This window comes from Pediculus humanus, genomic scaffold (assembly GCF_000006295.1).
Source record: "Pediculus humanus corporis 1103172107469 genomic scaffold, whole genome shotgun sequence".
Lineage (NCBI taxonomy): Eukaryota > Metazoa > Arthropoda > Insecta > Psocodea > Pediculidae > Pediculus > Pediculus humanus.
The window spans coordinates 14,821-28,732 of NW_002987087.1; the positions used below are offsets into that span (position 1 = coordinate 14,821).

The following is a 13,912-nucleotide window of genomic DNA, read 5'->3' on the forward strand; positions in this document are numbered from 1 at the left end:
AAAAACAAAATTATTAATGTTTTCAAACGTGATAAATAAAAGAAGCATACTGTAAAGTTTTATGTAAAATATGTCTTATTTAAAATAAATAAAATAAAAAAAAAGTTTACCCAGGAAAAAAATAACACGAAAGAAAAATAAAATAAAATGCTTCTTGTTAAAAATAAAAGAAAGAAAGAAAGATTGAGTGGTTGTGAGATGACGTAGTAAAAGAAAAAAAAAGCATCATTTAAAAAGGTTTATTTATTTTCTTGTAATGTTTTGAATGTTGCTTTCAAATCACTTGAAATCCTTGACAATTTTCATTCAAACTCCCTTTTCTTTTTTTTTTCTTTCTTTTCACCTACATTCGAGTTTATTTACTTACACATTATTCAAAGTATACATTTTTAAAAATAAAATAAACAAAATAATTTCCCATATAGATTTTGCAATATGTCTTTTTAACGTCATAAATAATTATCGACAGATTTCTTTTTTTTTTTCTTTTAAACAAACTAAAAATATAATAATTCGATACGAAAAATAATCAAAAAAAAATCAATAATAATAATAAATCGAATGAAATCACTAGACGACCATGTTGCGCACTGTAAAATCTTTCCCGCCAAAATCCAAAAAGGTTCTTTTTTTGTCGCCAACTTGCAAAAACGAATATCAACGTCGGTTAAATGTAAATATGATTTCGAACAAACAACAAATTTAATCAAAACAAATAATGAATTAGTTGAACATTTGAATCGCGTTTTCGGTTTGATTTTGGCCGATTTTTTATTAACAATTCAAAATTATTATTCGGCAATAAATATAAATTAACGTATTATGATTTATGTGTGTTTATGAAAATGTTATTATTTTTTTAAAAAAGTCAAGAAGTTGAAAAAATCGATATTATTAGAATTGTCTAAAAAAAATTAATCAATAAATATGTCAACCGTATCACAGTATGAAACGATCAATTTCTCACCAACAAAAATACATTAATAACAATCATTTGGTTTATGATAAAGAATCTAAATCGTATAAATCTCATGAAAATGATTATTATTTACAAACAGACAAAAGAAATGAGTTTATTAAAAATGACCGACGTTCAATTGATGCTATTAATTTACCATCAGGAAGTTACTTAAGAAAAGATTATGCATGTGAAACGTTAAATAAACAATATACTAATTCAGTAAATCAATTCGATTCAGGTAAAAACAATTTTTTTTTTTTTTTAAATAATTTTTCATTGAAAAATTGGCGTTAAATGAATTCCTCCTTCAACAAAGACCTAAACTAAGAAAGAATTTTAAATTAAAAAAATTTAATTAACTCACACAATTTAATTATTTCTTTTAAAAAACAACATACAAATCTCTTAACAACTTTTTCGTTTCTCTCTCTCTCTCTCCCACGTATAAAGTTTCTTTTTTTCAACAAAAATAATGTTATATTTTATTATTATTATTATTATAAAAGTAAAAAGAAATAATAATGATGATTTTTTTTTTCCCCCATTTTGTCACCCGTGCATTTTAAAGGCGGGGGAGGGGGGGGGGGTAAAATCTCATAGATGGTGGTTAAAGATTGCAGATTGATATTGGTCACCCTTTTGTGGTCATTCATAGTCATCTGGTTAGAATCCCACGCAAATCCACAACAATTACTTTTAAAGATATGAAAAACCTTTCCCTTGCAGGGATTTAAAAAAAAAAATATTTTAGAATCTTTTAGAAGTTTTATTTTTCCCAATACTATATAAGAAATATGAGAAAAGTGGTTTTTAAGTGAAAAACTGCTCAAATTTCAACTAGAAAAAAATAAAATAAAATAAAATAAAGAAAGAAAGAAAGAAAGAAAGAAAAAATAGAAAAAATAGAAAAACGATATCTTTAGAGAACAGTCAAACGGATAAATTTTTTAACCGTTAACAAACAAATTTCTTTCTAGAAAAAAAAGAAAAAGAAGGAAAAGAACAAAAAAAAAAAAAATTTTTTTTTCCCTCTTTTCCTTCTTTTTTTTTTGTCTGTCACTTTTTTTATATATACGTTTCCATATCTTTATAAATATACTAATAATGTATTCATAGTTATTTACGTTACCGAATAATTATATGTTAATTAATATTATTGTAATAATAATAATAAAAATGTGTGCTTCCATTGGTTTCTTTGTAAAATTTTTATGACACGTTAATTTAGAAAATCATCACGACTTATTATTATTATATTCTCTTGCACTATTATTTTTATTCGTTAATTTAAGTTTTTTTTTTTTTTTTTTTTACAAAACATGTCGCGACAATACGCGACAATAAATAATTCATGAATTTAAAATAAATAAATAAATAAAAAAAAATAATTTAATTAATAAAATAAGAAAACACGTCTTTTTTTTTTATTTAAAACCATATTTTCTTTCAATATGGAGTAGTAGTCTCGTAAGTTTTTATATACAAGACATTAAAACACGTCATAAAAAATTATTTTAAATTAAAATTAACATTTCCAATTCGAATAATTTTCATTTATATAAGAAAAAAAAATTTATCTATTGATTTATTACAGATAATTCAAACACATGTTCGAGTTTGAAAAAAAATCAAAAAACACAAAAAAATTTAATATCGCCGATCACGTCGAGCGTGACGTCTTCGCTAAGGAAAACTTTCGTGTCGGAAATAAAAAAAACATTTCCAACATTTAATAATTCTCACAAAGATTTGAACGATATTAAAAAAAATAATAGTAATAATAATAATAATAATTATAATTATAAATCCGGTAAAAGCGTATCGAAAAAGGAAAGCGTCATGTTAGAAGAAAATGATAATCCGTGCTTTCATCATTTTCAAAATCACAGGCATCACGTGTCGGATCACGATACGAAAAAAAATAGTTACGTTATTAAAAAAACATCCAATGACAACGAAAAATATAGGATAATTTCATCTGTCGAACATAACGGCGACAACGACGACGACGCCGACGCCGACGACGACTACGACGAAAATGACGACAGCATAAGAGAAAATAATTACAAACCGATAAAAACGCCTTTACGCGAAAGTTTCACGAAGTTTTTCGCCAAAAAAAAAGATTCACGATTTGTAAAAGAACAACAACACCAACAACAACAGCAGCAGCAACAATGTAAAAAAAAAAGCGAAAGTTTCGGTAGCGGTAATTACAATAATAATAATAATAATAATTCGCATAAAAACAGAAATTACAATGACGAAGGTTGTGTTAAAACGTCGTTGGAAAGCGAAAAAGAAATAGCCGTTCATTCTATGTTTCCGCCGCCGCCACTGTCACCGCCGCAGTTTCAGCAGCCCCAGCTACCCCCGCAGCTGCCCCCGCAGCTGCCGCCGATGCAGCAGCAGCAACAGCAACAGCAGCTGCATACACTGCCGATTTCGGCGACTTTTCAAAAATTGCAAAATAATGAAAACGCATCGGATAATTTAATGAACGGAATAAATAGGAAAACGAAAGAGAAATTAATGTACGTCGTGGAAGAAGAAGGTGGTAACGAATCGACGAAATTAGAAACGGAATTATTCACACTCAACGAAATATTTGCTATAAAAAAAGATTTGATCGAATTGAGCGAATTTGCTAAGAAATTAAAAAAATTAAAAGAAATGAAAAAGGAAAACGACAAAGCCAATCAGAGTATAAAAAATTGTCATTGTAAACCTTCGGCGGAATTACTTAAAAATGTTAACAACAGAATTAAACTCCTCGAAGCGAGGCAAAACGAATTAGAAAAAGGTAACTTTTTTTTTCCGAATATATATATATATTTATATTATATACGGTACATAATATATACGATATATAATAATAATATTTCATTACTATCATTTATATTTTTTTCTTATTATTCATTCACCGCCATATGTGTTATTATCATCCGTCCCTTTAAACTGGAAAAGATTTCACATAAACCGGAAATAATAATAATAATTTGCAGTATCGCGAAAGCATTAAAAAATACATTTCCCCTTTCCACGTGATAAAAAATTTACGATAACGATTATTAATCAAATTAGAAAAATCAATCAATCAATCAATCAATAATAAATTAATTAATTATACATTTTTTTTAGAGAGTATGATCGGGAAAAAAAATAAAAAAATGGTCGAATCGATAAAAAATTATTACGATGAATCGAATTTTAGTGAAAAGACGAAAAATTTTCAAAAAGGTAAATTTTATTTTTTTTAAATTTAATGATAATAATAATGATAATGATAATAATAAAACCGAAGGGAAAAAAGTGTAAATTTATTTTTTTATTTTATTTTATTGTTGTTGAAAAGGTTTCGACGAAAATAATGATAATAATAATAATTTAAAATCAATTTATTCTGAAACGAATATGGAAAATAATAATAATGATGATGATAATACAAATGAAATAATATGCGGAATGATGGACGTGAAATCGAAAAATAAAAAGAGAGAAAAAAAAAAATTTTTTAATAATGGCGGAAAACAAATTCAAAATACATTAAATAAGTAAATCATACAAAATTATTATTTATACGCGTTCACGCGTGAATTATTATTACTATTATATTTCACACGATTAAAAAAATCTTTTCAATTAAACAATGATGATAATGATAATAATAATTTTTATTAATTGTGGCAGATCGGATAAAAAAAGTCACGCGATAGCCGTTTTCTCGAGTAGAACGTACATTTTAACGGGGAACAACAACGATGTAAGTAAAAAAAAGAGAGAAAGCAGAATGAAAAACTCACAGCAGAATAAATCGGCGAACGTGAAGAAAAACATAAAAGAAAAGAAAAAAACAATAACGAACAATTTGGATCCGAGAAAATTTAAATCTAAAACGGAAAAAACTCAAGAAAACGTATCAAATTGGTTGAAAAACGTTTCTCTCCAACCTAATGAATTTGAAAATGAAATCGGAGTGTTTATGGCAGCCGAAATACACGAGAACAACATGAGGGAAAATCAAGAAAATGAAGAAAATGAAAATGGGGAAAATGATGATGATGATAATAATAATAATAACAAAAACAACAATGCGGTTAGGTCAAAATGTTTTGATTATTTCAAAAAATTGAAAAATGAAAATTTTCAAAACCATCAGGCACGTATTAAGAAATTTATTATTATTTTCTCTTTTTTTTTTTTTTATTACTTAATTTTTAACTTTCCCCTATTAGAAAAAGAAAAATCATATAAAACTTATTTTCTCTCTTTCTCTCTCTCTTACTTTTTCTTTCCCTGTTTTCTTTTCCCTTCTGTTATATATGATGAAATAATTTCTGTGTTTGAAAAGTTCAACATCCTTTCATCATTTAAAAAATCAATAAAGGTTAACTTTATTATATATATATACATTTTTCAAATTAATGACCATCGCATTACATTTTCTTCTTAATAATTTTCTTTAAGATTTTTCTTTTCTTTTCCGTTTAAATAATGTGATGGGGGTTAAATCAGAAGAAGAAGAAAAAAATAAAAAATAAAAAGAAACCTCAAACTTAAATAGAAAATGACGATTGAGGGGGAAAGGGGGAGAGGGGGACAAAAAAACTAACCTAATCTGGTGAAAATTAAATATAAATAAAAAATGAAAATTTTTTTTTTTTTAATTTTCTATTTCCTCGTTTTTTTCTATCTCTCTCTCTCTCTTTCTCTTCCTTTTTTTTTTCTTACTTTCAATTAAAAAATTTTAATTATTGCTTATTTGCATTCATTTTAAATGGAGGGGAGGGGGAGGAAAAGAAAAAAATAAAAAAAATCTTATCTTGCACTTTTCAAGGAAGTAATAAAAACCTGAGAAAAAGAAAAACGAAAAAAAAAAAAGAAAAGTTACCTCCGAGGGAACGAAAAGGAGAGAAAAAAAAAGGGCGAAAGGTTGAGGGGGGATGAGGGAGAGAGGGAGAGAGGGAGAAGGAGGAGGGAAAAAAAAAGGTTTTTTTTAATTAAATATTTTGAATTTTAACTTGAGATTAAAAATACAATTAAAAATTTGTATATTTAAAAAGTGTGGAAGAGTTTAAAGGAGAAAAATAGTACGAGGGGTAATAAGGGATGGATTTGGGAGTAGAAGAGATTAAAAAGACAAAATAAACTGGAGAAAGAGAAAATAAAAAAAAATAAAAAATAAAAATGAAAAAAAAAAAAAAGAAAATAAAAGAACCTCAAATAATTTTTGTTCGTCCTTCGTAAAGTTTATTAAAGGGAACAGTTTTACAAGTTTTCACATGGGAAGAAAAAAAATTTTCTTTTTTTTTTCCCTTTTTTCTTTTCTTATTATTAAATTATGTAATAAAAGGAATGAGAAAATACTTTGGTAAGAAATTTGAGAAATGGGAAACCGACGAATCCATTAAAATATTAATACTTCCTTTTGTCAAGTTGTTTACAAAAAAAAAATTCTTACTGACAGAACTTACTTGTTTATAATTTTTTTTTTTTTTTACCTTTCAATTTTTTTTATTTATTTTAAAAATATTTTAAATTCGTTTTCTTATGTGGAATAAAAGTCAAAAATAACAATAATATAATGATAATGATGCATTTTTTTTTTTTTAGGAAGTGCAAAAAGGAAAAATGATGGAAAAAATTTCTTATAAGGATGACGAAAATCAAACGAAAAAAGAAAAACCGAAAAAATCATCGAAATCATTTTTTACAGAAATGGATCCGAGAGAATTCAAAGAAATCGTGGGTTGTAAAAATTATTACGTAACAAATTCCGGACGATTCCTTATCGATAATAAATCGAATCCCATGAATTATGTAGGAGATTCCTCGACAGTGACATCGAGTTATTCTCCGCGTGATAATTTTGTCACGAGCACTCTCATGAACCTTCTCAATCGCAGTGCGTCGAGTTATTCCGTTCCTTCTGCTTTCGTAAATAAAGATTGTTTGAAAAAATTATATAAAAATCAAAATTCTAAACCGAGTAAGCACCACAACAACACGTCCGACATGACTCTATCGAGATCGATAAGCATGCAAGAATTAAGAACGTGGTTAAAAAATGGTAAAAATATAAGAGGAATTAAAAATAATAAAATGTTTGTTAATCGTGATGATGTGGACGCTTCGACGAGAATGACCGATTCGAAAGCAAAAAAAGAATACAAGAATAAAATCGTTAAAAAAGAACTCGAAGATGAAGAGGAAGAAAACGATTGTGAAAAATTTACCAATCGCACGGAAAATTACATGACGCCATCTTGCACGTCGTATTTCTTACACGAGGTCAATTTAGAATCCGAAGAATGCGAATCCGATGACGATGTTGATAACGGTTATGATAAATTTAATAAATTGAAAAAAGCTCAAATTTATTCGTTGCTCACGACTGATTTACTTGAAGCTCCGCAGAAAGAACCTACCCCGTCTAAGGAAAAGGAAAAGGGAAAGGAAAAGGAAAAGGGAAAGGAAAAGGAAAAGAAAAAGAAAAAACCTGCAAAAGTGAAAAGAGAAAATAATTCTCAACTTCAAAAAGAAAATTCTAGACTTGTAAGAGAAAATTCTAGGCTTTTAAAAGAAAATACTAAATGTAAAAATGAAAGGAAATCGTTTGAGACGGCGAACCAAAATCGTCCTCCTCAAAATGAACCTTGTTATAAGCCAAAAAAAGAAGTCAAAAAAAAAAAAGAAAAAAACAGAAAAAACGAACAGAAAAATTCAAATTCCGAATTAAAACTGGAGGCAAAGAGAAGGAAAGAAGGTGAACAAAAAAATTTAGGCGAACTGTTGTTGTTTTTTTTTTAAACTTATCAAACTCCCTTTTAAATTTTAATAATAATTTTTATAAAGAAGTAAAATATGAATTTTTTTTTTTTTTTTTTTTACCAGAATATAAACTCGAACAAAAGAAAAGAAAAGAAGAAAGGAGAAGATTAAAAGAGGATAAAATATTACGGCAAAAAATTGAAAAAATATTTCAAAAAAATAATAAAAGAGTTTCAACGGAATATTGTTACGATGACCGTGACAAAAGATACGGCGGAGACGATGATTATCATTTCAAATTGATAAGAAAAAGAAATTGTTGTTGTTGTCCGAAACCGGAACCGGTGAGTGAGAATTATTTCTTTTTTTCGGTTAAAATCAATTTTAAAAAATTTAACAAAAAAAAAAAAATTTTTATAAATTTATAAAGATTCAGGAGGAGAGATGCTACCAGGAGAAAATACAATTACCCGAACCCCCATGCGTAATGCCTACGTCATCCGAACCTGAAGACGAAGATGATTGTGAACCAATTTTCATAACAGCTGAATGCATATCCGAATCGGAAAGCGATAATGAAGACGACGAATACAATTCGGATGAGGATGACGATGATTGTCCAACTCAAAACTCCGAATATTCAAATCCTTATGAAGATTCAAAATATGAATGCATGCAACACAATCGTGAAAATGATAACACACCGGAAAATTTCTCGTCGGGTAATCCGTGTTTCGCTCAAGCGGAAATTTACGCTCAACGCGGATCGTCGTACATGCCTCCTGTGGAAAAACCCAAAGACGTTTGCGGCATAACGAGTTTTTTTAAAGGCATAAAAAATTTATATCCGAGATGTAGTTATTTAAGATTTTTTAAAGGTTTAAAATATTGCGAAAAAGACAGTGATAAAAACACGCAACTCGACTGTAAATATGACTCGCCAAAAAAAGATGGTTGCCCCTTCTACGGAAATGAATACAAATCAAATCCTTTTTACAGGGGAAGTAGCGGGTACCCGTATCATTCGAAAAATAACAGTTACCAATATTATTATAAAAACGATGGCAATCAATGTTGTTCGAAAAATGAAAGTTGTCGGTCGCATCGAGAAAATCAACCTTGCTGTAAAAAAAATTATGCTCAGTCACCTTGCTCCCCTCGTAAATCGAGTTATCCAGTCGGGTGTAATTGTTACAAAGTTTACACTCAACTGCAGGTTCCTCTAAGTATGAAACCAAAATCTGATGATTCGTTAGGTAACGAAAGTTCCGAATCGTCGGAAACGGAAAGTCAAAAAAAAATAAAATCTTACAACGGATACATAAGCCGTAAAGTGAGACCCGACCAGGAATTCATTTTCCCATATAAAACCTCGCAAATTTATTACACCGAAGAACAAGTCGAGGAAGAGCACGAGGAAAGTGATAAAAAGAAACATAAGAAAAATGATAAGGAAAAAAAAGAAAAGAAAAAGAAAGAAAAAGCGAATGCTAAAAAGGTAAAAGAAAAAAAAGTTAAAGAAAAAAAAGTCAAAGAAAAAAAAGTCAAAGACAAAAAGGACAAAGACAAAAAAGTCAAAGACAAAAAAGACAAAGACAAAAAAGTCAAAGACAAAAAAGACAAAGAAAAAAAAAGTAAAAAAGGGACAAAGAAGAAAAAAGTTAAATGCGTCTGTGAAATTTGCGGGAACGTTCATACTAGGTACATTATCGAAGAAGTGGTCGAAGAAAAAATGGTTAGCGAAGAAGAACAAGAAGAACAGGAGAATGTAGAGGAAGAACATGTAGAACAGAAAATTGAAGAAAAAGAAGAGAAACGAATCAGTGATTCGAATGTCCACGAAGAAGGAGAAGAATATCCTTGCAGAAAGAAATGGAAAACTTGCGAAAAGCAATCACATGATAATACAAAATCTAAAAAGAGTTGCTATTGCGAAAAATTGGAATGCTTCCTTAAAACAAAAGACGAAGCAGACATGCCGTCACCCCTAGCGTCTTACATAAGAAATTGCAGCGGAAGTAAAAAAGAAAAATATCATGCGCCGAAAATGCCATTCCTTCGTAAATTGGACGAATTAAGGTATTTGACAGTGTGCAAAGGTTCCAAAGGAAAAGATTGCGAAAAAAAAAACGAAAAAAAAATTGAAAAAAAAACTGAAAAAAAAAAAGAAAAAAAAGTTGAAAAAAAAACTGAAAAAAAAAAAGAAAAAAAAAAAACTACCGTTAAAAACAAAGCTTGCTTTTGCGATGACAAATGGGAAGAAATCGAAGAAAGATTGGGGTATTTGGAAAGTGGAAAAATCAAAAAAAAGAAAATCGAATCGACAACGGCAGACGAATCCGAAGGAGTCTTGGATAAAAAAAAAGAAACGAAAGAAAGTGAGGGTAAATGTCCTGATGGTACCACGACGTGCCACTATTGCACGTGCGAAACCAATCTGATAATGAATAAAGATAAAAAATTAGAAGAGACGGAATCTCTTGCGACGTCGACATCGCAAACACATACGTCGACGTCGACGTGTTCAGTGCAATTTTCAAAATTGGAAAAAATATGGAAAAAACAATGCGAACCTCTGAGAAACAAATCCGCGTCAAAAAAAACGGCCGCCGACGATAAAATAGATGATAAAATAGACGATAAAATAGACGATAAAATCAAGAGGAAAATATCTTCTTTGCAAAATTTTTGGAAATACATACAAGAAATGAAAAACAGTCGAAGGGAAAAATGGAAAAAAAATTACGAGGACAACGAACTTTTGGACGATTGTAGCAAAAGCAGTTCGGTCCCCAGATCGAGAGAGATAAACAGTTACAACGAGGAACCGACACCTTTTTTTAATAAAAAGAAATCGAAGAAAGGAAAACACTACGAAAAAAAATACAGGAAAAAAAGAAAAGGAGCCACGAAATAATAAGGGGGGAGCAGGGGAGGAGGGGTTAGGTAAAACATAACCCCGGTCTTCCGGAAAGGAGAATCACTACTTCCCTTCCTCTGATAAATTTCACATGACGTTTTTTACTTACCTGAACACAACAGTTTCCTGTATAAATTATTCCACACGCACGCACACGCAAACACATGTTTATTTACTCCATGATAAATTCATTTACGCACACACGCACAAATATGCTTTCCGTATTAAATATAATCATCTTCGTAAATGAAAACGCGTACAATTTTTGTTTTTTTTTTTTTTGAAACGTTAAATATATAAACGATGCCTGGAACTACGCGCGGCGCGTACCAACACGCGCGTTCATCACCGTATACGCATCTTTATCGCAGAGACGTTTACTGGCGAGAATTCGACAATATTCACATCCGGCCAAAAATTAAAACAAGTTTTTACAGGTATGTATTAAAAATATTAATTTTAAAAAGATTGTTTCGCCCATGAAAAACCAATTTGATGCGAGGTTTTTTTTTTCAAATGAACAAATTCATTTCCAATCGTTTAAATCTTTGATTTGTGATTGGTCCGTTTTTTTTTTAGGTTTGTACGTATATCAATTCATTATTTCGTAGGTTTCATTTTAGTTTTAGTGTTGTGATGTGATGCAACCGTGACGTACGCGTGATTTGCAGTTTCGGGTCGCGAATTTAAAGTGTTTAACGTATTTTAAATCGAATTATAACAAATGGCGTCATTCATTTTTAAAATTCGTTTGGAAAATTTTTTTAAAATAACGGCCAAAAACAGGTAAAATTACTTTTTATTGTACTTATATGTGAAAAATTTAGTTCGGCTCATTTATTATTATTATTATTATTATTATTATTATTATTATTATTATTATTATTATTATTATTATTATTATTATTATTATTATTATTATTATTATTATTATTACTATTATTATTATTATTATTATTATTATTATTGGATTATTATTGGATTTCCATTGAGGTAAATTATAAATTTTTTCTTTGTTTTACCTTTTTTTTCGGGAGGAGGTGAGAGAGAGAGAAAGAGAGAAGAGGGGAAAGAACGTCAAAAAAAAAATGCGAAATTTTTTTTTTTTTAAATTTTTTTCTTCGGATAAAAATTTAACCGGATTTTGGGGGGTGAAATTTTTATTACAAACGGAAATCGTCCTTTTAATTTTAAGGGTATCTATTGATTTTACACCCCCTCCCTCCACGAGTATTTTTTTTTTAAAGAACCTTCTTCGTTTTAAACAATAATGATTGATTGAAAAAATTTTATTCACGTGATCAACTTCCGCCATCACGCCACCGTTTAACCGATTCGCCATCGAAAATTTTTTAAAAACATTTAAATTTCCTTATTATTATTATTATTATTATTATTATTATTATTAAAATACAATTTAAATTTATAATTTTGTTTTTACGTATTTTTAATTTATTTTAATAATAATAATAATAATAATAATGATAATTATTATTATTATTATTATTATTATAAGTTTTCATCTCGCGTATTAAATTTTTCTTTAAGTAATTAAAAATAATTAATTTCATCTTTATTATTATTATTATTATTATTATTTCGATTTTAAAAAAAATGGTATTTATATTGTTATTTTCATCTTTATTATTATTATTATTATTATTATTTTCATTTTTGAACGCGCATAATATTTCGTGTGCTCGTCGGGGTTTATCGTGGTTCGTTTCAGGTTTCTACCTGATTCTTTCGGCGGTTGTAGTGTCGATGTGGTGGTGTTACGAGGCTTTCCTGAATCTTCTTCGAATTTCCTTTTATTGAATGTGGCATGGCTCCCAATGATGCTTCCACGATGGCCGATGAATAGTTTCTGCCTTTGCTTTCCCCACATCCTGGCTATTTCAGTTTTTTGTCTGCTTCTTCGTCTGTCTGTTGTTTTTCTCCGCCTGTTCGGAGGCTTTAATTAATTGTCACCATTTTCCAGTATTATTCCTTTGAATGGTATCTAATTAGTTGGCTGGCTAGCACAATTCGGTCAGTGTAGATTGTTTGTTATGAACCTGTTCATAAACCCGCTGTCGTAACTGCGTTCGAAATACGTTTGTACAATTTTTTTTTTTTTTTATTTGTTATTGTTGCAAATACGGGATTGACATTTATATCGACCGATATGCAAAGAAAAAAATTATACGTACCGTACGTATTTTAGTTAAAGGCTTTTGAAGAAAAAGGAAAAAAGGGAAAAAAAAATTTTTTGTTTGCTTGTTTGAAACAACAAGAAAAAAAAAATGCGTTTAAGCTCGTGTGTGATATCATTTTTGTTTTCTCTTTTACTTCAACTTGTCAGTCACTCACAATTTCAAAACTCTCTGACACATGAGAAATAAATAAATAAATAAGACGATGATGATGATGATGATAATAATAATAATAATAATAATTTACTGTCATTTACACCTGTAAAAAATTATTTTAGAAAAAAAATAAAAATAAAAATACGACGTGTGAATAGTGACGTCAAGAAAGATTCCTTAAAAAAAAAATAAAAAAAAATAGAAAAATCCATTCGTTTGCAACGTTTTTACACTCGGACGTAAAACAATAAGAAAACGCAAAATTTTATTATTATTATCATCATTATGTAATATTAAAAAGGCGCGAAATTCGAAAACTTTCGTAAAATCAAATGAGAATTTCACATAAAAATGTGATTGATTGATTGGCTTGCAGAATTATACATATCATCATCATCATCATTATTATCATTATCATCATCATCATCATCATCATTATCATTATCATTATCATTATTTCGGAAAAAAAGGGGGAAAAAAAAAATTTTTTTCTAACATGGCCGATTTTTGATTTTAATCCTCCCTGTTCGTTTACCCGAGCCATCGTTCGACGAACGCTTTTACATTAATAAACGAAAATTATGGAAAAATAATAATAATAATAATAATAATAATAATAATAATAATAATAATAATAATAATAATAATAATAATAATAATAATAATAATAATAATAATAATAATTGTTTCGCACCTGGTGTAAAAAAAAAAGAATTAAAACGTTTAATAAATATTAATAATAATAAAATAATGTGACGCTTGCTAGCTTCTTAATAAATATTAATAGTTTTCTCAGGTAATTCATTAGGGCTGAGAAAGAGAGAGAGAGAGAGAAAAAAAAAAGGAAAAATTATTATTATTATTTTTTTTTTTTTTGCGTGTATTTTAACCGCCGAATTTTTTTTTTTT

At 28.5% G+C, this 13,912-nt stretch overlaps 1 protein-coding gene across 1 annotated transcript; it reads left to right on the forward strand.

The window, feature by feature from the left end:
* Window positions 1-946: 946 nt before the first annotated feature.
* Window positions 947-10,649, forward strand: Phum_PHUM120200 (uncharacterized protein; the record flags this gene model as incomplete). Its single annotated transcript, XM_002424170.1, has 8 exons — window positions 947-1,199; window positions 2,556-3,764; window positions 4,804-5,057; window positions 6,575-7,727; window positions 7,856-8,076; window positions 8,169-9,131; window positions 9,384-9,433; window positions 9,557-10,649. The coding sequence occupies 8 exons, from the start codon at window positions 947-949 to the stop codon at window positions 10,647-10,649; spliced, it is 5,196 nt and encodes a 1,731-aa protein (XP_002424215.1).
* Window positions 10,650-13,912: the final 3,263 nt, after the last annotated feature.